Source organism: Anomaloglossus baeobatrachus, chromosome 6 (assembly GCF_048569485.1).
Source record: "Anomaloglossus baeobatrachus isolate aAnoBae1 chromosome 6, aAnoBae1.hap1, whole genome shotgun sequence".
In the NCBI taxonomy this organism is placed as follows: domain Eukaryota; kingdom Metazoa; phylum Chordata; class Amphibia; order Anura; family Aromobatidae; genus Anomaloglossus; species Anomaloglossus baeobatrachus.
Window position 1 is genome coordinate 335,825,970 of NC_134358.1, and position 24,305 is coordinate 335,850,274.

The 24,305-nt window shown below is 47.5% G+C and overlaps 1 protein-coding gene across 1 annotated transcript in view; it reads right to left on the bottom strand.

Annotated features, from left to right (window-relative positions):
* Positions 1–24,305, bottom strand: part of ERP44 (endoplasmic reticulum protein 44) — a 183,735-nt gene that overhangs the window by 42,599 nt on the left and 116,831 nt on the right. The window contains exons 4-8 of the mRNA XM_075316113.1: positions 20,471–20,586; positions 14,180–14,364; positions 9,118–9,233; positions 7,438–7,635; positions 1,399–1,508 (exon numbers count right to left, since the gene is read on the bottom strand). Coding sequence (XP_075172228.1) covers positions 1,399–1,508; positions 7,438–7,635; positions 9,118–9,233; positions 14,180–14,364; positions 20,471–20,586 — 725 coding nt within the window. The remainder of the gene's footprint in view (positions 1–1,398; positions 1,509–7,437; positions 7,636–9,117; positions 9,234–14,179; positions 14,365–20,470; positions 20,587–24,305) is intronic.

The window sequence follows — 24,305 nt, forward strand, 5'->3', positions numbered from 1 at the left end:
CTACCTCTCCCTTGTTTTTGTCCCCATCCTCAGACACCTCCGTACAGGCCCCCCGCCTGAGTTGCTCCTTCTGTTGTACTGGCCCTGGCTGCGCTGATGCTCTTCTCCAAGGGGCCCCTGTCGCGGCTTCTCTCTGTGAAGGCCCCCCGCTGTGCCTGCTCTTCTCCTGCCGGCTGGGCTGGGAACTTTTGAAATTACACACACGCGCAGTACTGATAACATCACAGCGCAGCGCGTGTCACAGAGAAAGTGCCGGCAGGGAACAGTGGTGGAGATTCCTGCGTTCCTGCAGGATCTCTCCCTGCCTGGCACACTGCAGTCCGGCTCCACTGCATCGGCTGAAGATAGGCGGGCCGGTCACAGAGAGTAGGCGGGCCGGATGTTGCCCGCAGGCGCCCCTTGCCCAGGTCTGCACTAGACAATATGTGGCCGCCAAGGTTTTAGAGGAGGGAAATATGAAAAAAAAATCTGCGGTGAAAAACGTGGTCATGATGCACTGGTATTGCAGGGGATGCGATCTGCTACTAACACTTATGGGGTAATGTTCCCCAATTTTGAACTAATATGGCCCTCCTTGGTATATGTTGCCCATCCTGGGCCCGAGGGTAGAGATGTATGTACGTACGTGTGTGTGTGTGTGTGTATATAGAAGGATTTTTGTGTACTCACCGTAAAAATCTCTTTCTCAGAGTCTTCATTGGGGGACACAGGACCATGGGGTTATGCTGCTGTCACTAGGAGGCAGAGACTAAGTAGACAGAAAAAGTTAGCTCCTGCCCCAGCAGTATACACCCCGAGCCGGAGCCGGACTCAAATCAGTTTAATGCACAAGCAGTAGGAGGAGAACCAAACAACCATAGATAAGACAAGGTAAAAATTATTAACCAAGTAGCCGTGCGACAAGTGGCCTTGGGAATATGGACCACTGAGGCAACAGGCAGGTAATATGTAACAAAAACACAAGCAGGGTGGGTGCTGTGTCCCCCAATGAAGACTCAGAGAAAGAGATTTTACGGCGAGTACACAAAAATCCTTCTTTCTCTATCGTTTCATTGGGGGACACAGGACCATGGACGTCCAAAAGCAGTCCCTGGGTGGGAAGAGAACAATCACCGGAGATAGGTAGGGAAACCGCTTCCCCCTGTCGGGCTTGACCCAGACCTACAAGCACCTACCTTGTTACAGGTGTGCTACTGCCGCCCGCAAACCTTACGCCAAGACTGTCCTCTGCCGAAGCTTGGGTGTGAACCTGGTAGAACCTAGCAAAGGTATGCCGACTAGACCAGGTGGCGGCCCGGCGGACCTGGCCGGTCGACGTCTGAAGTCCAATCGTCCAAGAGGCTCCCCTTGCACGGTAGAATGCGTTGAGGGTCCGTCCCTCAATGCGATAGGCTTCACCTATGGCGGAATGGATCCATGTGGCAATCTTGGCCCTGGGCGCCGGCATGCGCCTCTTGGGACTGGGTGGAAGGATGAACTGACTGTTGGTGTAACCGAAAAGTGCGGTCCTGAAGACATAAAAGACTGAGGGCTCGTACCAGCTCCGGAACGCACTAGGCCCCTTTCAGGCTGAGAGAAAGACTAGGACCGAACGACCGAAACCCAATCTCCCTTATCTGGAAGAAACGGCGAGCTGCCTTGGACAGAAAAGGAGGGTTCTGGCCAGAGCACCCCCCTTGTCCTGCTGGAGGACCCAAAAAAAGGGGGGGAAAAAAATAAGAGGGCTGCCCGCCCTTGTGCCCTTTGTAAAAAAAAAAGGAGATGGCCACGAGGAGCCCACCTACCAAAACAGGTGGGAGCAGGAAGAACTCGGAAAGGTCCAAACAGGGTACCTTGAAGCGAACCAATCACTAGATTAAGGTCCCACGTTTCTAGTGGACGACGATACCACCGAGGCCAGATGGGCGCCTCTCTGAGTGAAGGTCTTGATCGGAAGACGAGAAGCGAGAGGTCTCTGAAACCGAATTGACCGAGCAGACACCTGGCCCTTACAGGGACGCGCGAGAGAGCCGCATCCAGATCTGACTGCAAGAATGCCAGCAATGAAGTAAGGGAGAGAGATAGGAGAAGAGAGATGTGGTCCTCACACCACCAGGAGGAACTCTTCACGGTGTGGTAATAAATCCTCGAGGAAACTGGCTTCCCGGCCTTCATCATTGTCTGCATCCTTCTTGTCAACAGACCTGTCTGAGCTAGTACCCGGGATCCACTAGTAAGGCTCTGTCAAATTTGGAACTTCTGAGTCCAGGTAGAAGAGGAGGGCCCCGACACGGAAGATCTGGACGGTCTGGAAGGCGCCGCGGGGCATCTGCGAGGAGTTGAGCGAGTTTTGTGAACTATGCTCGCCTGGGCCACTCCAGAGCCATCTTCTGCCTTGGTCTATCTTGAGAACCTTTGAGATCATGGGAAGCCGTGGGAAGATGCACGGGAGCCTGAACTGGCTTCACGATCGGGCGAAGGCGTCGACACCTAGTCCAGAGGAGGGGGCACCCTCGATGCACCGTTGACTTGAAAGCTGAATCGGGAGGCCAATAGGTCCACGACTGGAGGCTTCCTTCGCCGGAGATCTGGCTGGTGACTTCCCTGTTGAGGAACCATTTGCCTGGAAGTGAGGCCTTCCCTGCCGAGAAAATCGGCCGTCCAATCGTCCACGCTAGGGATGTGCACTGCCGAGATTAGAAAGTGAAGAGACCTGGGCCCAGAGCAAGATCTTCTTGACCTCTTCCCTTGCCATGACACTCCTTGCGCCTCCCTGGCGGATGATGCTCGCCATCGCTGTGGCATGGTCCGACTGGAACCTGAACTGGGCAACCCCATCCACAGTGAAGAAATCATAGCCGGGCTAACCGGATGGCTTTGATTTCCGGAATGTTGATGGGGAGACAACACTCTAGGGGTGTCCATCGGGTCCTGTGCTGTGGGATGGTGGAATAGCAATACCCCAGCCTAGGAGACTGGTGACGGTTGATACTATCCTCCAGAGGAGAAGTAGAAGGGACCTTCCCAAAGGAGGTTGCGAAGACTTGTCCACTTAGGAAGGGAGATTGGCGGGCCACCAGCATAGACGGAACCTGCGGTCCATAGCAAGGAGAGATTTGCCTCCGTTCTTCAGCAGGGCCCGCTGGTAAGGCCGAAGATGAAACTTGGTAAAGTGCACCGCCGCTATCACCGCCACCAACTGACCGAGGACTCGCATACAAAACCCGATGGAAACGGGGCGCGGATGGCAGAGGGTACGCAGGCCTCGGTGCAGGGAAGAAAACTACTCGTGTGTGAGGAGTACCTGACCTTGGACGGTCTCGAATACCGTGCCTAAAGAGATGATCCACCGGGCCGGGGGTCTGAGAGGACTCCTTCCGGTAGCTCAGCTACCCTAGTAGCGAAAGGGTTGACGATGACTGTCTAAACCTCATGACGAGGGTCCTTGAAGAAAGAACTCTGGACCACCAGGTCGTTTCTGGGGTGGAGTGAACCTAACGGCTCTGGAGTGTAGGATGGGCATGGCAGCTGCCATGATCCCTGCAAGCGCTCTTAAAAAAACTGGAAGTGGTCCACTGCAACGCAAGGCGGAGGGACTGTTTGAGGGATAGAGGCGCCCTGACGGTTGCAGCGCGAAAGGACTGGAAACGAGTGGTGAGGCGACGATCCTGATGCGTCTGGGCCGATGCTGGGGAAGAGATGTACTCTTCGTCACGTAGCCTAGGGGATCAACCTATCTCCGAAAGGACGTTCCACTAAGGGCGGAAGAGAAGTCAGCGACTCCTTAGAGGTCGCCTCCGCATTCCAGATCCTGAGTCAGAGGGCTCGACGGGTGGTCACACTGCTGCTAGAGGCTCAGGTCGTGCAGCTGGCAGACGCCAGGGCTGTGTTGAGAAGGTACTCACCGAAGATGACAACCAGTTCTGGGTCGGCAGAGATGGAACGTAGTCCGCTGCGTAGGGTGTCCGCGGAGTCCCCCCCCCCCCCCCCCCCCCCCCCCCCCCCCCCCCCCCCCCCCCCCCCCCCCCCCCCCCCCCCCCCCCCCCCCCCCCCCCCCCCCCCCCCCCCCCCCCCCCCCCCCCCCCCCCCCCCCACCCCCCCCCCCCCCCCCCCCCCCCCCCCCCCCCCCCCCCCCCCCCCCCCCCCCCCCCCCCCCCCCCCCCCACCCCCCCCCCCCCCCCCCCCCCCCCCCCCCCCCCCCCCCCCCCCCCCCCCCCCCCCCCCCCCCCCCCCCCCCCCCCCCCCCCCCCCCCCCCCCCCCCCCCCCCCCCCCCCCCCCCCCCCCCCCCCCCCCCCCCCCCCCCCCCCCCCCCCCCCCCCCCCCCCCCCCCCCCCCCCCCCCCCCTCCCCCCCTGAGGGGCATCACGTTAGGGACGAGAAGCCAGGCAGAACACTGGCGGGGTCGACCACAGGGTAGTCTGCCCATTCCTTTCGGAGCCCTTTGGAGAAGGGGGTAATGACAAAATAATGGGGACTTACCGCTGGTAAACGTCGTGTCCGGGTATTGTCCGTGATCACGCAGTCACACGGCGAACTCTGGATGTCCACTTGAAAGCCTCAGGGGCCCACCACATTCGTCTTAAAGGAGACCTGTGTGCACGGAGAGAAGAGGGCTGTCCGTACCTTTATGGCTTGACTCACCATTTCTACCAGTCTATTCGTCATGCGCCGAACATCAGGCGCCTGCTCGGAATCCAGCAGAGGTGGTACGCCCGGGCCATCACCCGAGAGGTCGAAAGGCTTCCGGAGGAGCGGCAGTCTGGACCTGGGGATGAAGGTGAAACCTGGGGGGCCGCCGAAGACTAGACCTGGCAGGTCCGTCTTCGAGCAGTGGATAAGGTCCCTGGTACGGGACTCACCTCCCCGAAGGGATTGCGCCGGTCCTGTGGAGGTATGACAAAGCGTCGGCCAGGGACGCAGCGCATGCGCACCGATCCGAGGGACGGCAGCGAGGGGATTTATGACCTGTTTTTAATGAACATCTGTGTGTTTGTATGTCCTTTTTGATTAATAAAAATGATATTTATATGGTCATTTCTGGTGATCCCACTTGTTGCACATTTTCTTTTTCTCTTGTATACCATAACTAATGGCCTGAGACAGGGGCGCTAACCAGCCGGCAGGGGCGGGAATACAGGGGCCTGCAGTGTCAGGGGCTTGCGGTGGCTGTAATCACTAATCTGACATCTATTTGGGGGAATTCAAAATTGAGGGTACAGCGATCTTGACCTTTACCGGTCCGGAATAACTATTTATTCAAGCTCTGAGTACTCTATATACTAACCCTATTGAGATATCATTTTGGGGGAATACACGTTGACAGTAAAAAACCACAGTTCCCTTATATACGTATGTACCCATGATGCAAACTAGTTGCGCGAATAAGCACCTGTAAGAGTTAATATATATCTACATATACTATAATAAACTCAACCCTTGATAGAAAATAAACACATCGTATATGATTGTGGCTGTTTTGAGTTTATTTTCCTGTTATAAGGGTTGGCTGCAGCCTCAGCAATCCGCAGACCGGGAGTCTGTTTTCATTTTTTTTTTTTTTTTACACAGGGTAAGATGGACGCTGAGGAGGCTGGAGGCGGCAGAGGAGAGCGGGAAAAAACATCCAACGCCCCCACTGTGATGCCTGGGGCTGAGCGGAGGGCGGAGACGGAACGGCCGGCGGCCAATAGCGCTGCAGCGGGAGGCGGGCCTGGGACGCTGGGAGACAATGCCGCAGCCGGGGCCTAAATTTTAAAGCTGCTGGAGCGAGTGGAAGGTAGAGACAAGCGGTCCTTCCTGCGAACAGCGGGCGGCGCAGCAGCGAGTGTCCGGGTGCCGTCAGGGAGCTCTGCTCGCTTGCCGGTGCGCTCTGCCGACTGATGGGACGTGGCTGGGGCGCAGGGCGTCTAGGCCAAGACCGGGGCCTAAATTTTTTGCAGCCGCCCGAGGAGGAGACGGTAGGAGAGTGGGTGTCCTACCTGATATCAGCGGCGCCGCATCAGCGTTGTCCGGTTGTGCAGGCGTGGAGCTCTGCACATGTGCCCGTGTGCTCCGCATACTGAAGGAATGGCTGCGGGGCACCAGGGAGAAGAGTGGGGAAGACAGGGAGGTGGACGCTGGTGTGGGGGGTGGGAGCCCCTCTGAATGTAGCAGCGCTGTGGTCCCCATCATAAGATCCAGACGCGCTGCGGAGGTCCAGTCCCTATTGCCGAGCCCCATGCACACCTTTGGGGTGATACCGCAGGGTGAATAGGGGGTGCCCAGGAAGGTTCTGCCCCACGCGCAAACCCGGGAAGTAGTACCGCGGGAAATGGACGGGGGGAGAGGGCCCGAAGTCTTAAGCCTCTGCGACCCTGGGGAGTGGAACCCACAGGGCTGAGAAAGGATGAGGGAAGAAAAATAACGACACCTGCAGAAACAGAGAAGTACAACAGGGATGAGAGCCGAGAAAAAATGAAAAAAATACGCAAAAAATCAAGTGGCTGAAGGGGGGCCCAGGCCGGCCCACATCAGCCTCCTACGACACTAAGCAAAAACTGATTTGAGTCCGCCTCCGGCTCGGGTGTGTGTACTGCTGGGGAGGAGCTAACTTTTTCTGTCTACTTAGTGTCAGCCTCCTAGTGACAGCAGCATAACCCCATGGTCCTGTGTCCCCCAATGAAACGATAGAGAAATATATATTTAATAAATATAGCTGATCCTGCAGTATATGTCCCTCATCCTTGCATAAAATGTCCCATATCCTAGTAAATATCTTCTCCATCATGAGCCCCTTCCTGGTATATATATCCCTATCCCGGGCTTCTTATTGGTATACATGTTCCCCATCCTGAAACACACATTCCCCATCTTTATATATAGGTTTCCCCTTATGCAGGTTACAAAAAAATGATTCTACTCGCCTTCCCTTTTGCTCCCCAGGCGCGCGGCCTCCTCTTCTGATGCCGGCAACTGACTTTGGAGTGTAAGTGGCGGGCAGTGCATGATGTCACTGCCATGCACCCACAGTCACAGGTGCTCCGAAAGCAAGAGAAGGGTTGCAGCTCCAGGAAGATGGCAGCAGAAGCAGTTAGTATTCATTTTTCATTAAAGGAAAGTGAATATTCACTGCTCCCTACGCCCATAATGCCACCCTCCTCTCATTTCACTGATACCAGCACCAAGAAGTGGGCGGCATCATTATCATGGGGAGCAGTGAATATTAATTTCCCTTTAATGGGGAAATGAATATTCACTGCCACCCTGCTGCTGGTCCCATACAGAGGAGACCATACTCCTGCCTCCTGTGACACCGCTCGCCCCCCCTCCTGTGAGTGCCAGGTAGATTAGGAGATTAATAAACACACACACACACACACACACACACACACACACATTTGCCTCCCAAATTTTTATATATTGGTGTCTTCTAGTCCAATAAATATGGTACCTTATTTTGAAAAACACTAAATTATGTACAGTGGCTGTAAAGCAGAGAATGGGAACTGGAACAACGAAGAACAACTACGCAAGACTAATAAGCAAATAGAAATATGCTCTCCATACAATTTATGATCACATATAAATGGTTCCTGGCCACAAACTAAAATCATACTCACTCCAATCGGCCTGTAGATAACGTTGTCTCCACTAAATCTTTCCGGCTTTGAAACGTCTCTATAAGAAGGATAAACAAAGAAAAAAAAAGTGCATACATCCTAAATTAGCATGGATTGATAGACTGTAAAGCTAGAGACCCTACGAATGCAGCCTATACATCAGGACACAGCATCAATTTACCTTTCAGTGTTACTTCTATAGTTTCAAATCTGGAATCATTTTACGCAAAGATTCTGAGATCAAACATTTTGTTAGTAGTAAATGGGGTCAATATATTTTGGGTTTAAGCAAAAATCTAAAACTTAAGAAAAAACTGAAAAATAATTTTCAAAACTCAAAAAAAAAATAAAAATTGAATTTTTAACTGTGGAACCGCCAAAAAATGAAAAATATACTACCACCAGGGGTGCCTGGTAAGATAGACGTCTCCCTTGTTTAGATTACACTGTTCTACATGCAAATTGGGTCAGAGATGAAAACAGTTGAACTCCACTAATTCTCCGGTGCTGAAAGTGAATGAATGCTTAAAATGTGTTAATTGGCTCTAATCCTGATGAGGCTGTCATTACGTATGACACCTTTCATGCAGGATTGTAGAAAAATTGCTTTTTTATTATTTCACCATCACAATTGCATTATTAGTAGCTAGTCTGTTACATCTATTTAGTTTATTGAACCCTCAGTATTCTATCTAGTGACAAAAAAAAAAAAAAATTTCTTTAGTGCATGTCACCTACCATCAAGGTGTAATTAAAAAAAAAAAACCACCAAAAAAACCCCACAAAACACAAAAACATGAATGATCCTTCGATGGAAAATTGTACAACTTATGGTTTTCGGAATATGTTGATGCAAAATCTAATTATTTTTAAAAAGTGTATTTATAGTACAAAAATAATAAATCGAATAAAACTAAATAAGCTATAAATTGTACTAACCAACAGCATAAAGTTAAAGGGATTTTCCACTACAACAGTAATCAACAGAAAGTGAAAGCCCAACTACAGCTCTGACTTCCTGTGTTAATCATGACTAAATCCAGCGGGGAGAGAGAAATCCGCCAGTGATTAGGCTTGGGGCTTGCGTCACCTGGCAACCTCGCGCGAGTCCCGGGAATACCAGCAAAGAAGGAGTGTGTAAGCATTTTTTATATTAATGGTCCCAGTATTATGTGGAATGAGAAGGGGTTGTCCAAGTAGTGGACCGCCCCTTTATCACTATTAGCTCAGCATGTGGATAGCATAAAATTTAAAACCTTGAAAATCCACAGCATAAAATAAAGCCCCCTACCCAAATATCTCCTCATAATTAAATGCAACATGAAATGGTTCCACTGACAAATTAACATCCCACAAAAAAAACAAAAACATGCCTTCATACAGCTATATCAATGTAAAGCAATATATGTGCAAGATTCCTGGAAAGCAACGATAAAAAGTAAATGGTTTGTCCTAAAAGCTCAAAGCAGAGCTAATATATCAGTATATTTAGTGACACGATTAGTGTTATGCTTATGTACAGTTACGATTCTGTACTTACCCCAAAGCAGTAATAAATACACAATCATCATGTAAAATGTTTGATACTTTTACAAATGTCCGATAATTGTCAGATTCTTTGCTTTCAAAGAAACCAATTATTGTTCTTTTACTGCGCTGTAATAAAAACACAAAGCAATTTGTAAATATGGCTGTTGTAGGCAAGAACATATGGGATTCTAGAAATGGAGATGTAAAAATAGTGTATTTTGTGCCCAAAGTGCAGCAGTCCTATTTTAGAGCCTTGGTGCACTGCAGTGGTGTGGACATAGCACGTGTTATGCGGGACTCTCCATACTGCACGCTAATCCTGCTCTGAAGGCATTGCATGGTGAATCCAGATCTAAACTAACAAGAATTAACTTACCGTATTTTTCGGACCATAAGACGCACTTTTTTCCCCCCAAATGTTGGGGGAAAGTGGGGTGTGCGTCTTATGGTCTGACTATAGGGCTGCGGACGGGAATGAGGGTGCTGCGGTGGAGCGGGCCATCGGGGGCATGAGAAGGCTGTAGCAGCACCTACCGTGACCACGTGGGCCCGCTCATTACATATGCACGCCCATCCTCCCGTCCATCTCTCAGCACAGAAGCCGGCGCAGACAGGTGAGCGGGGTGATGGGTGGGGGGTGCGCGCATAATTAACAGCCGGCTGTGATCACCCCTGGCAACTACAGCCTGGAGTGATCATGTGCGGCTGTATTCACTGCCCCCCACGTGTCATCATCAGCGCGGCGTGCAGTGAATAAGTACACTCACCATTCCTCTGCAGCACCGCGATGTCCTCCGGTCTGCCGGTCAGCTGATCTGTGCAGAGAGTGGTGAGCAAGCGATGACGTCATCGCTGTGCGCGCCACTAGTCACGCAGGTCAGCTGACCGGCAGACAGGAGGACGAGCGGTGCTGCAGGGAAGTGACGGTGACTGCTCCACACAGAACGGCGGTGCTGCTGCCGCCACAGACAGGGGAAGGAGCAATGCTGCATGGAGCGAGGAAAGGCGAGTATAAACGTTTATTTTTTTGTGTGATACAGGCTATATAGCAGGATGGGGTATATAGCAGGATAAGGGCATATACAAGGATGGCAGTATATATCAGGATGACAGTATATAGCAGGATGGGGGCATATAGCAGGATGGGGATTATATACAAGGCAGGAGGATTATTACCAGGATGGGGTACCTTAGTAGAGAATTTGGGGACATTACCCCCATAACAGTGTCAGCAGCACATCCTCGCCCCATAACAGTGTGTCATGACCACATTTTTTGCTTAAAATTTTATTTTCACATTTTCCTCCTCTAAAACCAGGGTACTTCTTATAGTCCGAAAAATACGGTATAGCAACTGATCAAACGGAAACTATTTTTCTTTGAAACACAAGTGATTTTTATTAATATTTTAGGACACGTATATTCTTAACCACGCTGCCCCAGCATTGTGTACTTGGGTGTGTCAGCTACACTGGTTTCTTTAACACTACAGTAAATATTAGTCAGACTGAATGGACGGGTTTTAGTTCAGTCTCTGCAAAGCTGGTCTTGCCAGTTCTAATCTGATGTGCAGCTTGGGGATGACTAAACAAAAACCCCACACAATTCTATTTTATATATACACATACATACATACTAATTGCATTTTATATCCCTATATGCTAACCTCAGTAATATGGGGAACTTGTTACAGTAGTCACAATAGTATCACTCAGTAAATGTCTAATTAAAAGGAAGGGTGTCGTGTTTTTTTTGTGTATTAATAGTGATTATGAAATCAAGTATTTTTAATACAAAATTAAAATCACTGCTTATTTAATTTTTATTTAATTATAATTTTACTGAAGGCACTGGGGACTGCCATCTTGGATTTGGTGTTTGTAACGACAGTTTCTCACCTCCTTTATGGCAGCCGCCTGAGCATAGACTGATAGTCGGGCTCCGACCCCATTTAGTAACAGAGTCTGCTGCTGTGTCGCGCCCCCTGGGCTGTCCAGATCACAGCAGAGAGAGGAGATCAGCGCCATCATTGTGGAGCTCAGAGCGTATGCAGTTTGCGCCACTTCACCCTTGTCAACTGCCAGGACGTGTGAGTACGGGGTGCCAGGCCGCCTCCCCTCCCCCCGCCGTTATCGTCTCCAATGACACCCCCTTCCCCCGCTATACCCAGCCCCGCTCTCTCCCCCGCCGCAGCTGCCGGCGTGCATGCAGCAGAGCTGTGTGTTTGTGTGCATGCAGAGCATGTGAGTACCGGCGCCCCTCCTCCCCACCACTGCTACCGTACCCAATGCTCTAATGACACCCCCTCTACTCTCCATGCTGCAGCCGCTGCAGGCGTGCATGCAGAGCATTGCTTGAGTACCGGCGCCCCTCCCCGCCGCTACCGTCTCCAATGACACCCCCCCACTCCCTCGTGCCGTGTATTTAATCCTCTCCTGTGTGATACTGCCTGCTGAGCTGTATCTAATCCTATCCTGTGTGTGATACTGTCTCCAGAGCTGGGTATCTAATCCTGTCCTGTGTGATCCTGTCTGCTGAGCTGTGTATCTAAGGCTATTTTCACACATCAGGTTTTTTTTGTCCCCCCCATCAGGCACAATCCTGATAAAAACGGATAAACTGATCCGGCGACGGATTCGTTTTATCCCCATTGATTTGTATTAGTGTCGGATTGTGCATAATGGCCTTGCGCTGCATCCGGCTTTTGCCGGATCCGTCGTAATTGGCTAATGCGGCGGCCGGATGAAACACGTCTCTTGTAACGTTTTTTGTCTCCGACAAAAAACTGCATCGTGCTGGCGCGATACGGCGTGATTTACAATGGAAGCCTATGGACGAAACAGATGCAAAAACGGATGCGTCGGATCAGTTTTTTGACAGATCAGGTATACTGGATCTATAAAAAAAAAAAGGGAACCTGCGCATCAGTTTTTGCATATTCTGCGCCGGATCCATTGCATCAGGCACACGCCGGCTTGCGCCTGATGCCAAAAAACTGATGTGTGAAAGTAGCCTAGTCCTGTCCTGTGTGATACTGCCTGCTGAGCTGTGTATCTAATCCTGACCTGTGTGATACTCCAGCTGTCCTTGGTGACACTTTAGACATTTCTGGTCACCAGTAAAATGGCTCCGCACTGTGTCCCTAAACTTCATTCTCTGTTACCCTGTTGGAAACAACCAGATTGAGAGGGGGAGCTGTGATATCACACACAGGAGAGCAGATACTGCCCACATTTACTGCAGCTGTAATTCAGGCTACTTCTACAGTAAGATTTCAGCAGCTGCTCCTCCTAGTCTTTAAGAGTGGAAAATATCAAAACTTTAACATTTTTTTTAGATTTTGCTCAATTAAAAACAAATAATATCTAAACAAAACATTAATACTTTACATTTTTTCAGTTATTGATTTTTTTTTTTGGACGACACCTTCCCTTTAACAAGTTGCATGAAGGGTCTGGGCGCACTGGGGAATTTGCTTAAGAAAAATCTGCATCCTCTGGCAGAATTCCACACCCGCGGCAAAAACCGCGGAAAAAGCACACCTGCGGTTTTGCCGCGGGTTGGTCCCTTTTTTACCATTATCTATGTCAAAAATGCAGTGAAGTGACATGCTACTTTTTTTGCTGCAGAAATTCTGTAGCAAGACATGTAGGAAAAAAAAACCGCAACGTGCGCACAGTATTTTGGGTTTCCCATAGATTTTGCTGGGCAAGGACTGCAGAAAGATTATGAACAAAATCCGCGGCAAAACATGAAGTGTGCGCACAGGGCCTAATACATGTAAGTAAATTGCCCTGTAGTGAATAGGGTTAGAATATATACAAGTTACTATAAATTAGGCAATTGTATGAAATTACAAAAAATATAATACTGGTCACATGATATGATTGTACAATTGTTAACAGCTATATTGTATAGCATTGCTACCCTTGATTATTACGTAGCATAGGTAATTTCTCGTGTTGTAAGATGGACTCTAGTTTATTATATTTGTAAATATTGGTTTTAATAATAATAATAATAATAATAAATAATAAAGAAGTGTTTTTACTGGAGTTAGGCGCTGTGCGCATGTTGCGGTTTTTGCCGCGGATTTGACGCAGTTTTGCTGCAGAAAATGTTTATAACCTTGCAGTCATTCCCCATCAAAACCTATGGTTAAAAAAAAAAAAAAAATGGTGTGCACAGTGCATTTTGTTTCCCCTACAGGTTTTGCTGCAGAATTTCTTGAGAAAAAGAATGTGCATGTTACTTCTTTTCTGCAGGTACCTGTGGTTTATGCCATAGATAAATGGTAAAAAACTACAAGGACCAACCTGCGGAAAAAACGCAGGTGCGGTATTCTGCCAGAGGGTGCGGATTTTTATGAAGAAAAGTCCATTTTCTAGTGTGCACATAGCCTTAAGCAGCTTCCCTGTTTTTTTCAAGTGGTCTAATTAACACAGATACATACGTACATACTTTTGGGTTATACTGTATATGAGTACACCCCTCACATTTCTGTGATTTCATCCTTTCATGGGACATAATTGCAGATATGACACAATGATGCAATTTAAAGGCAGCTTGTATAACAGTGTAAATTTGGGGATCGCAGGGGCACAGCTCCTGTTATGGGTTAACGCTTCAAAGATCGGTTGTAAGAAGCAGTCATTACGGATTGTTTTTGCACAGCTTAATATGGGTGGCTTGGTCGAGGAGGGATCAACTTATCCATCTGTAATACCAAGAATGGAGTGTACACCATTTGGGACTTTTTAAAAGGATTTAAAATTTTTGTTCTACATTTCTTAAAAAAACAAAAAACAAATACATGCTATTTGTCATCTAATGTTGTCCCAGTGCATATTATACAATTCTATGCATCTTTTCCTTTCTTGGGCATGTATTGTTTTGGGTGTGTGGAATTTGTTATACCACTTTAGAATTAAGTGATGATAGCCTTGGGTACAAACGGCACAAATGCTGTCAGTGTAACGGTTCCAAATCATGCTGGGTTATTGCAGAAAAAACAACTTTGTACAGTAACAAGAAGCCTAATAGAAAATAGTAAGTGTTGGTAAAATACTCACATCAATGGTTTTTAGCTCCTCCAAATCTCCAACTACACGTATTGGATCACTTTTTTGTTGCCTAATGTAGTCTGCAATTGCAGTCACTGAGCGCTGACCTCTATACTCCCTCTTCATCATCATTCCATTTCTAAACAGCTTTAATGTGGGATACTTGCTTATTCGATATCTTTGAGCTATGTCCGCTATATATGGAAGATAAATAATACACGAGCATTATATGCTTTATAACGCCTTTACATGTTTATGACTCTACCTGCTTTACAGATTAATCCATTTCCAGTGTTTGAACCCTTCTAGTGAAGATAAAAGAATGTAATCCAAGCAGCTCTACTGGTTTCTGACTGTCACATGCAGCACATTGGGCGTCAGACCGCTAACATCGCATACTTGGCAGTATTTTGCCTCTTCATGAGCTCTCCAGTTTCTCCATAGCTTGCACTTCATTTTTTTTCTTCTTTTTTATTGTTCTGCTGACCTAGTTATATGAGGGCTTATTTTTTGCAGGATGAATTGTAGTTTGGATTGAAAACATTAATTTTACCATACAATGCACTGAAAATGAGGGGAAAAAAATTAGAGCATACTGAAGAAGAAAAAAAAAAAATCCCCAAGTAATTCCACCAATGTTTTTTGGGCTTTGCTTTTGTGTTATTTATTGTACGGTAAAAGTGTCCAGTAAATAGGATTTTCCCAATCAGCACAAATACTGTGATACTGGAGTATTGCAGGAAGAAGGAAATAGTGTGTCCCATGAAGCCCTACACCGGAGTACTGAAATGGCATATATGGGCATCTGCAACAGACCCCTGGGTTGCCATGGCAATTTAACAGCAAGCTACAATGGTGTTTGTGGGGGAAAAGGGGTGTAGCTAATGCTAAATGTGTAGCCAAAAGAAACACAAGTGACCTCATTTACTTGATAGGTGCAGAAAATGTGCAACATGAAAAGCTCATCATGGGAATGGAGCCTTAAGGGTACTTTACACACTGCGATCTCGCTAGCGAGCGTACCCGCCACCGTCGGTTGTGCGTCACGGGCACATCGCTGCCCGTGGCGCACAACATCGCTAGGAACAGTCACACATACTTACCTGCCTAGTGACATCGCTGTGTGCGAACTGCCTTTCTAAGGGGGCGGTTCATTCGGCATCATAGCAACGTCACTAAGCGGCCGCCCAATAGAAGCAGAGGGGCGGAGATGAGTGGGCCGAACATCCCGCCCACCTCCTTCCTCATTGCTGGCGGCCGCAGGTACGGTGATGTTCCTCGTTCCTGCGGTGTCACACATAGCGATGCGTGCTGCCGCAGGAACGACGAACAACCTCGCTACTGACCAGACAACGATTTTTGGTGAGTGAACGTCTCACAGACCAACGATTTTTACCTCTTTTGCGATCGTCTAAGGTCGCACATAGGTGTCACACGCTGCGATGTCGCCAATAGATCCTATACCAATAGATCCAATGTTAAGAGGGGGTAATTTAATAGCGTCAGGATATTTTATCCTGTCAGAAAGGCACTGGGATTTTCAGTCTGATTTCTTCAGGTTAGACATGACCCTCATAATATTAGCAATGTAGTAACCACCAGCCACAATATGTTACAACAAATATTGCACACACTTCTTGTAGAGGATCCACATGTGGTTGAGACTCAAAGTACAGCAAAATCTACAGTGGTCTTCAAAACAATGCTGTGAAACAAGACTAATGGGAGCATGTTAGGCCACACTAGAAGGAAATTTAACACTTTTTGACAGGCAATAAAAAGTTCCTTAAGGCTATGTGCCCACGTTGCGTTCTCTTACGCAGCGTGTAAGTCACTGCATGTGCGTCTCAGAACACAGCCGAAAAGCTGCGTTCTGAGACGCATTGTAACTGCAGAAATCCTGCTGAATTCATGCGTTCTGGATGCTTCCAGAACGCACATTTTTGTCAATGCGGTCCCACTCGGCTCTGCTGCATCCCCATAGACTTGCAGCAGAGCAGAGTGGGACCGCACTGTCAAAAAGAGCATGGCTGGCTGCGAGACTGAGCCGCGCGATCAGAATGAACTCTGATGAACTTCACCCGACTTCATTGTGATCGCGCGACTGTGCGAGTGCCGCGGCTTGATTTGTGGTCACATGTGAAGGACTCACCGGTGACCGCAAATCTCCTGAGTGACTGAAGTGAGCCGCGCGATCACCGGTGCAGTCACTCAGGTTACCCGCGGCCAGCTCGAGTCCTCTACCCGTGACCTGTGGCTGCTGGTAACCTGAGTGATGTCTCCACTGACAGTGCGACTCACTTCAGTTGCTGTGTGGAGCTGACAGGAGCGGCAGTGTTCTACGGCCACTCCTGTCAGTTTCATGTAGGAGAGCTGGATGCGTAGTGGGACCTCGTGAGGATTACGCTGGACCTGGAGGGGTGTTTGGGGATTTTAATAAAGTGGTGAACGAGGGTGGTTTTTTGTCTTTAATTTTAAATAAAGGATTTTTTTGGGTGTGTGTGTTTATTTACTTTCACTTACCGGTTAATCATTGGGGAGTGTCTCAGATGCCTGCAATGATTAACGTAGGACTTAGTGGCAGCTATGGGCTGCCATTAACTCATTATCCAGATTGCCACCGCACCAGGGCAATTCTGGATGATCCGGGTAGAGTCCCGGGACGGTCGCATCTAATCGATGCGGCAATTCCGGGCGGCTGCTGGCTGACATGGGGCGCCCCGCAGCCTAAAAATAACGTGGGGCTCCCCATCCTGAGAACACCAACCTTCAGCCGTGTGGCTTTATCTATTTTATTTATTATTATTTATTTTTTTTAAATATTTATTTTACTGCACTACATAGACACGCCCACCGGCGGCTGTGATTGGTTGCAGTGAGACAGCTGTCATTCAGTGTGGGGGCGTGTGACTGCAACCAATCATAGGCGCCGGTGGGTGGAGAAAGCAGGGAATACCAGATTGAATAATGAGCGGCCGGCATTTTCAAAATCTGGAGAAGCCGCCGCAGTGAGATAGCCGTACAGCGCCGCGCCAGTGTTCGGTCAGTGATCGGTGAGTAAGAGAGGGGGGAGAGGGATAGACCGATAGAGAGATCGACCAACAGGGAGACAGAGACTGACAGACAGAGACCGACATTGCAACCAAAACGCACAAAAGAAGTGACATGTTGCTTTTTAGAACGCAGCGTCTTGGCAGCAGCCGAAACGCTGCGTTCTAAAACGCAATGTGCGCATGGATTATGCACAATCTTCATAGATTGCATGCGTCCTGCGTCCCCAGCACAGTTACGCTGCAGTTCAATACGCAGCGTAACTGCATGCAAATACGCAACGTGGGCACACAGCCTAAAAGTTCAGGGTATGACAGCAAATGAAATACTTTACAGCACTTTAACTAGGTCAGAGGACAGGCCCATCCGGTGCCATCTCTATGCGAAGAGGACAGGCGTTCCAAAGAGCAGGGGTTCATATTAGAATTCACACTATTCAACCCCTCGTATGGAGGAAAAAACGTCAGCACGCCTTCCGATGCACAGTTAGAAAGGCTAAGCAATAACAAAAATTCCAAAGAGGAATAACCAGCACTGTTACAATCCATAAAAAGGTAAGGTTTATTAAATCCAGGCTGGCATATAGGTACAAAACAAGACCTAAAAACACAGGCAACACGTTTCTGGCCCTGTACCCCTATGGCTTTTTTTTTTTTTTTTTTTTCCTTTTCATGAGTTTTTCCTTGCTTCTTTTAACATCTTCTCCCCCGGGCAATTTTCCGTTTTATTTTTTTTCCCCGCTCCCCTTCTTTCGAGAGCCGTAACTTTTTTATTTTTCTGTCAATCTTGCCATATGAGGGCTTATTTTTTGCTGGACAAGTTCTACTTTTAAATTAAATCATAAGTTTTACCATAGTGTACTGGAAAATGGTAAAAAAAATTAAAGTGCAAAAAAAATTGCAAAAAGTGTGATTGCATGATTGTTTTTGGGATAGTTCATTCAGTGTTCACTATATGGTCAAACTGATGTGTTGTTGTGATGTCTGAGATCGGTGCAAGTTCGTAGATATCAAACATGAATAGCTTTACTTTTATTTAAAGGGGTTAAAAAAAATATTCAGTAGTTTAGTAAAAAAAAAAAAGGTGCACTTTTTGCGCCATTTTCCGTGATCCGTAACGTTCTAATTTTTCAGGATCTATGGCTCAGTGACTTCTTATTTTTGCATCTTGAGCTGACGTTTTTAACCGTACCATATTTACGCAAAAGAAAACCAAATGAAGTGTCCGGCGCTGAGGAAAATGGAGTTAATTTACCTGGCTAAACTCCATTTTCCTCAGCGCCGGACACTTCATTTGGTTTTCTTCAGTGCATGCAGGTGCAGCTCCTGCAAGTCCGTACAGCTTTGGATTTCAACATACAGGGCCACTGAAGGTGAGCTGAATCACATACTTCATATATTTGCGCAGAAGCGCCATTTTGATCGCCTGTTAACACATTTTGCACAAAATTCGCGGCTACCAAAAACCGTAATTTTGACGTTTGGAATTTTTTGGCCACTAGGCCGTTTACCGATCAGATTAATTTATTTTATATTTTGATAGATCGGGCATTTCTGTGTGTATTTTTTTTTTAACCCTTTAATTTTCAAAGGGGCTAATGGGGGGTGATTTTTTAAAACTTTTTTTTAAACTTTTTTTTTTTTCTTATATTTTACTAGTCCCCGTAGGGAACTATAACAGTCAGCAGTCTGATCGCTCATTCTTTCTTGTAGATGAGAACAAGCACTGCTCTGATCTGCAGAAAAGCTGCTCTCCTCTTACACACAGCCCTTTGCCGGCTGTAAGAGGAACGGACTCATGATAACTACAAGAGTCATCACATGAGCCTGTGCTACTATGGCAACCATCGGCTCCACGTGATCACATCACGTGACGTGACGTTTGATGGAGCCGGGTAAGTGAATGCTTACCGCGGCCCGGTGTTACATCGCGCTGTGACAATGTCACAGCGCGCTGTAAGGGGTTCGCAGGCATGAGTGGAGAGCGTATCCACACGTGCCTGATAGCCGCACATGTCAGCTGCTCAAATCAGCTGACGTGCAGTGATCGCTGTCAGCGGCAGAAGGCAGGGATTAACTTCACACAATCCATGACGTACCCAGTACGTCATGTGTCGTGAAGAGGTTCATCAATAAAAGGAAAAAGCACCCCAGCAAAGTTTATGGAAATCGTGACTTGCTGTGCACACGCTGCTGTTTTTTCCTTGCAGATTTTGAGGCTGAAAAAAGCATGTCAGTTGTTTCTGCGTTCATTTCCTGCTTTTCTATAATCCCCTGATGCTTTATCTGTACAGGGGATTATAGCGCGGCACTTCGCCTCACACACCGTGCATACAGCTCAGTAACCTGGGGTCTCCATGGTCATCACCCAGGGTTACTATGGCAGCGTCCCAGTGATTGCATTCCAAGGATCCGATCACCAGGGAGAGGTAAAGTTATCCCTATCCCTGCATTCAGGGGGGTTAAACTGCCGGGAGTGGCGTGGGCACCGCTTCAAGCAGAGAGAGAGCTGGGTCCAGGCTGTAACATCAGTCGGAGACCCTGCTGCGAGCGCTTGGGTGCAGCGCCTGAACCCCCGTGGTCACCATGATTAACAATTGCACAAAAAGAAGCAGGGAATAAGGCAAGTCAAAAACACGCAAACGCAATAAAAAAAAAAAATGTGCATTTTTTCCTGCCAAAACATGCGTTTTTATGTGCAGATTTTCTGCACAGAAACATGCAACGTGCGCACACAGCCTTAGGGCTCATGCACATGTTGCGTAATTGCATGCATTTAAGCTGCGTATTGCACTGCAATGTAAATGTATGCATCCTGCGTCCCATGCACAATCTATGAAGATTGTGCATGATACGTGCGCACGATGCTTTTATGAACGCAGCGATTTGGATGCTAAAATTATGACTCAAATCCGTGCGTTCATAAAATGATCATGTCATTTATTCCGTGCGCTATGGATGCAGCTCCCACTCTGTCTATGGTGGGGAAGCAGCCATAGCACATGAAATCGGCTTTTTTTTGTACAGAAAAACCGACTCCATTACAGTGTTTCTGCAGCGATTTGATGCACACATGTGCTGTCAAATCACTGCAGAATATTCAGCAGTTACGTGCGAACAAGCCCTTAGCCTGTCATTAGCAAAAAGCAATATAAGTTAAGAGTTGGTGTCAAAACTGAATGGTTTAGAAATGAACTACTGAACACAAAATCAACATATAATAGAAAATTAAAATAAGACTGCTACTCACAATGCTGATCACAGTCTACTCTGGCAAACACAACTTTGTTTCGGTCAGGATATTCCTCGTTAATGATATTTGACGCTTCTTCAAATATAGGGTGCAACATTTGACTGAATCTGCACCTAAAAAAAAAAAAAAAAAAAATATTAAAACCCAACCATTTTCTTTTTTTGTAAATATTGCACCTATGAGCTAAACTCAAAAGATCTAAAACTTTCTATGTACATAAAAGTTCTCAATACGATTTACAAATTTGTCTAAATCTGTGTTAGTGACCTCTTCTCCTTTGTGGAGATAATCCGTCCACCTCACAGGTGTGGCATATCCAGATGCGGATTAGACAGCATGGTGGATCGCCAATGGGAGCAGGGAATTGACGCTCTCCCCTGCCAATGTGTGTTAGATGGTGCTGTCAGAGACAGACAGAGAGAGTTAACTGGTTAACAGCCGAGAGTGGATCTGACCAACCCTCAGTTGTTAGATTAAATCAGCCAACATGCAGGGAAAGACGCGGGCTCAGCATGCGAGCCCGCATCATAGGCAGAGACATGACATATGAAGTAAATATACATCTTATGTCATGAAGGGGTTCATTTTACTGCTAGAGTGGTGCTTCTAGTCAAAGCTCTCCAAACTTAGTCTTACGCTCACCTGCCAGCGACTTAATCTATCTCCGCTGCTCCAATCAGTTACCAGCAGTTTCTGACCTGCCAGCTGCTCCTGTGCTTCATTAAGTGAGCCATAAGTCAAAAATCAATGCAAGTCTATGAGAGGCACATTTTGGCTTTTAAAGACTTGGATTGAGAGCTTGTAGTGCAACTTCTGACTGCCGGGCAAGATAGCGCTGCGGGCCGTAGCTGATAAAGAGGTGAAGACGCTGGAGGGCGAGTAAAAGTCTAGGGTCAGGGACCTTAGATTAAAAGCAGCACTCCAGTGGTTGGAAAACACCATATTTTATATTCCAGTTATGAGGTATATAAACTCTATGGCTGCACATGCCCTTGAAGTTTTGTCTAAAAGTCCTAAAAAGTCCTACAAGTAAAAAATAAAAAAAAAAATGAAGGTAGTGTAACCACAATTAAATTAAACAATAGCAATAGCTGAACCTCCTAGAAGCTAACATATTAGGGTAATTTCATCTATTTAAAGCTTTTAGCTATAAAAAGATCAGAGCAACTAAAAAATAAGTAAATATGTAATTTGCTTATGGGCAAGCAATATGGACAATGCAAAAGCAGAGAATTACATAAAGACACTATATGGACAGGTATTGGGACACAACCACTGAATGTAGGTTTTTCTGAGCCCTTTGTCAGTGGCAGAAAATCTTGCAATTCAGTCTGCTTTACAGTAATTTGTGAAAGAATGAGTTGCTTTAAAGAGTGCACTGGATTAGTGTGTGGCATGGTAGTAGGATGCCACCGCAGCAACAAAATGGCCATGACGTTTCTTACCTGTTAAGTATTCCACAATCATGTATGAGTGGTATTCATTAAAAACATTAGCAGTTAGGAACACAATGACCACGCAAAGTTAAAGAACAAAAAGTACTGTGTACCTGTACTGAGGTGCTTAGTGCATAAACAAAGCTGACCACTCTCTGCTGACGCCATAAAACAGTAAAGTCAAAACCTCTTCTGCCATGAACATCGGCACAAATACTGTAAGGGTATGTACACCCCTTTAAAGGGATTCTCCCTATGAACACAGTCACATCAGGGCAGTGAGTGGGCACCTGCTTGTCAAACTAGTCTTGGTTCCTGGCAGCTCTTCAAGTAGGTTTTCATCTGGGACAGAGCAACTTTTCAAAGTTGAACATATCTGGCTGAGATCATACAGCCAGTGCCTACTGCCCACAGAACAGTTAGCATATATCTCATCAGGTTCCTTTTAATTCCTCAGCGAAACAAGACATTTTAAGCTGTCACATAGTTACAAGTTTGTGGGAACAGTTTGGGGAGGTGGGAGACTTAAGGCCGCTTTACATGCTGCGATTTCGCTAGCGAGCGTACCCGCCCCCATCGTTTGTGCGTCACGGGCAAATCGCTGCCCGTGGCGCACAAAATCGCGCGGACCCGTCACACTACTTGCCTGCCTAGTGAAGTCGCTGTGACCGGCGAACCGCCTCCTTTCTAAGTCACTAAGCGGCCGCCCAATAAAAGCGGAGGGGTGGAGATGAGCGGGACATAACATCCCGCCCACCTCCTTCCTTCCTCATTGCGGGCGGCCGCAGGTAAGGAGATTATAGTCGTTCCTGCGGTGTCACACATAGCGATGTGTGCTGCCGCAGGAACGACGAACAACATCGTACCTGCAGCAACAACGATAATTGGGAATAGGGGGGCATGTCACCGATTAGCGATTTTGAACGTTTTTGCGACGATTCAAAAATCGCTCATCGGTGTCACACGCAACGACATCGCTAACGAGGCCGGATGTGCGTCACAAATTCCGTGTCCCCAACGGTCAGCGTGTAAAGCGGCTTTTACTGTACATGTTGCAGCATGACTGTGACCCAATGTATAATACAAGGTTCAGTCATAGTCAAGTGAGCATCAGAGGCGTGAGCATCAGAGGCATAACTGCCGCGGTCGCAGAGGTTGCCATTGTGACCGGGCCCGGAAGGTTAGGAGTCTGGCTCCAACCCTGCATATCAATGAGTGAGGAGCTGCGCTGTTCGCTATATGGCCTGTGAGTCAGGGGGGGCCCAATGTCAGTGGCGGCAACACCGGGCCACCCCCCCCTCGCACACAGCAATGATTAAGCATCGAGCGGCACGCTCCACTCAATGCTTCATCATTCTCCCCTGTGCGCGACGTCTCAGCGTGGTGACGTCACTCCTGTGAGACTGCTGTGCTGAGAGTACAGTGCACAGAGTGCAGGACGCCCTGACACGGAGCAGCGGAGGAACGAGGAGAGGTGAGGACTTATTTTTTTTAATTAATGAGTACACTGTGGTCAGAGGCCTATGATCTGCATTATACATGGAGATCTACGGGGCTGCATTATACATGGAGGTCTACGGGGTTGCATAATACAACATGAAGGACCCCTTATACATGGATTACAGGGGTACATTGTACATGGAGGTCTATATAATGCATTATGAAGCACACCTTATACATGGACTATAGGGGTGCTTTATACATTGAGGACTATAAGGCTGTATAATACAATATGAACTCCTACGGGGCAGCATTATAATACATATAGGACTATGGGGAATGCATTATAATATATGGAGGATTATGGGGGCGCATTATAAGACGGACTATGGGAGTGCATTTTAATATATTGAGGTCTATGGGGGTGCATTTTAATATATGGAGAACTATGGGGGCTGCATTATAATTGGAGGGCTATGAGGTCTATTTTATACATGGAGGACTATTGGAAATGCATTATAATACAAGGAAGACTATGGGGGTTTATTCTAATATATGAAGGATTATGTGCGACCCTTTATACTATATGGAAGGCTATGTGGGGGCTATTTAGTATTTGGAGAGCTATATCTTTCTCAGCTCTCTAACAAAAGGTAAAAGCATAGGATGGGAAAGTTTTGTGCTGAGGGAAAAAGGTTCTTTCCTTCAGCACCCAGCTTTCCCATGCTCCGCTATACATCTCAGCACCCAGCTTTCCCATGCCCTGATATGGGTAAGCTGGGTGCTGAGGGAAAGAAGTATAGCAGAGCATGGGGAAGCTGGGTGACGAAGACTAGATAGATTTCAGAAACCTGGGTGCTGAAGGAAAAAGCCAAGTGTCAGCGTCATTTCCCTGTACCCAGAGTGTCAGCGTCATTATCCTGTACTCAGTGTGTGTGTACGTGGAGGGGGGCCCA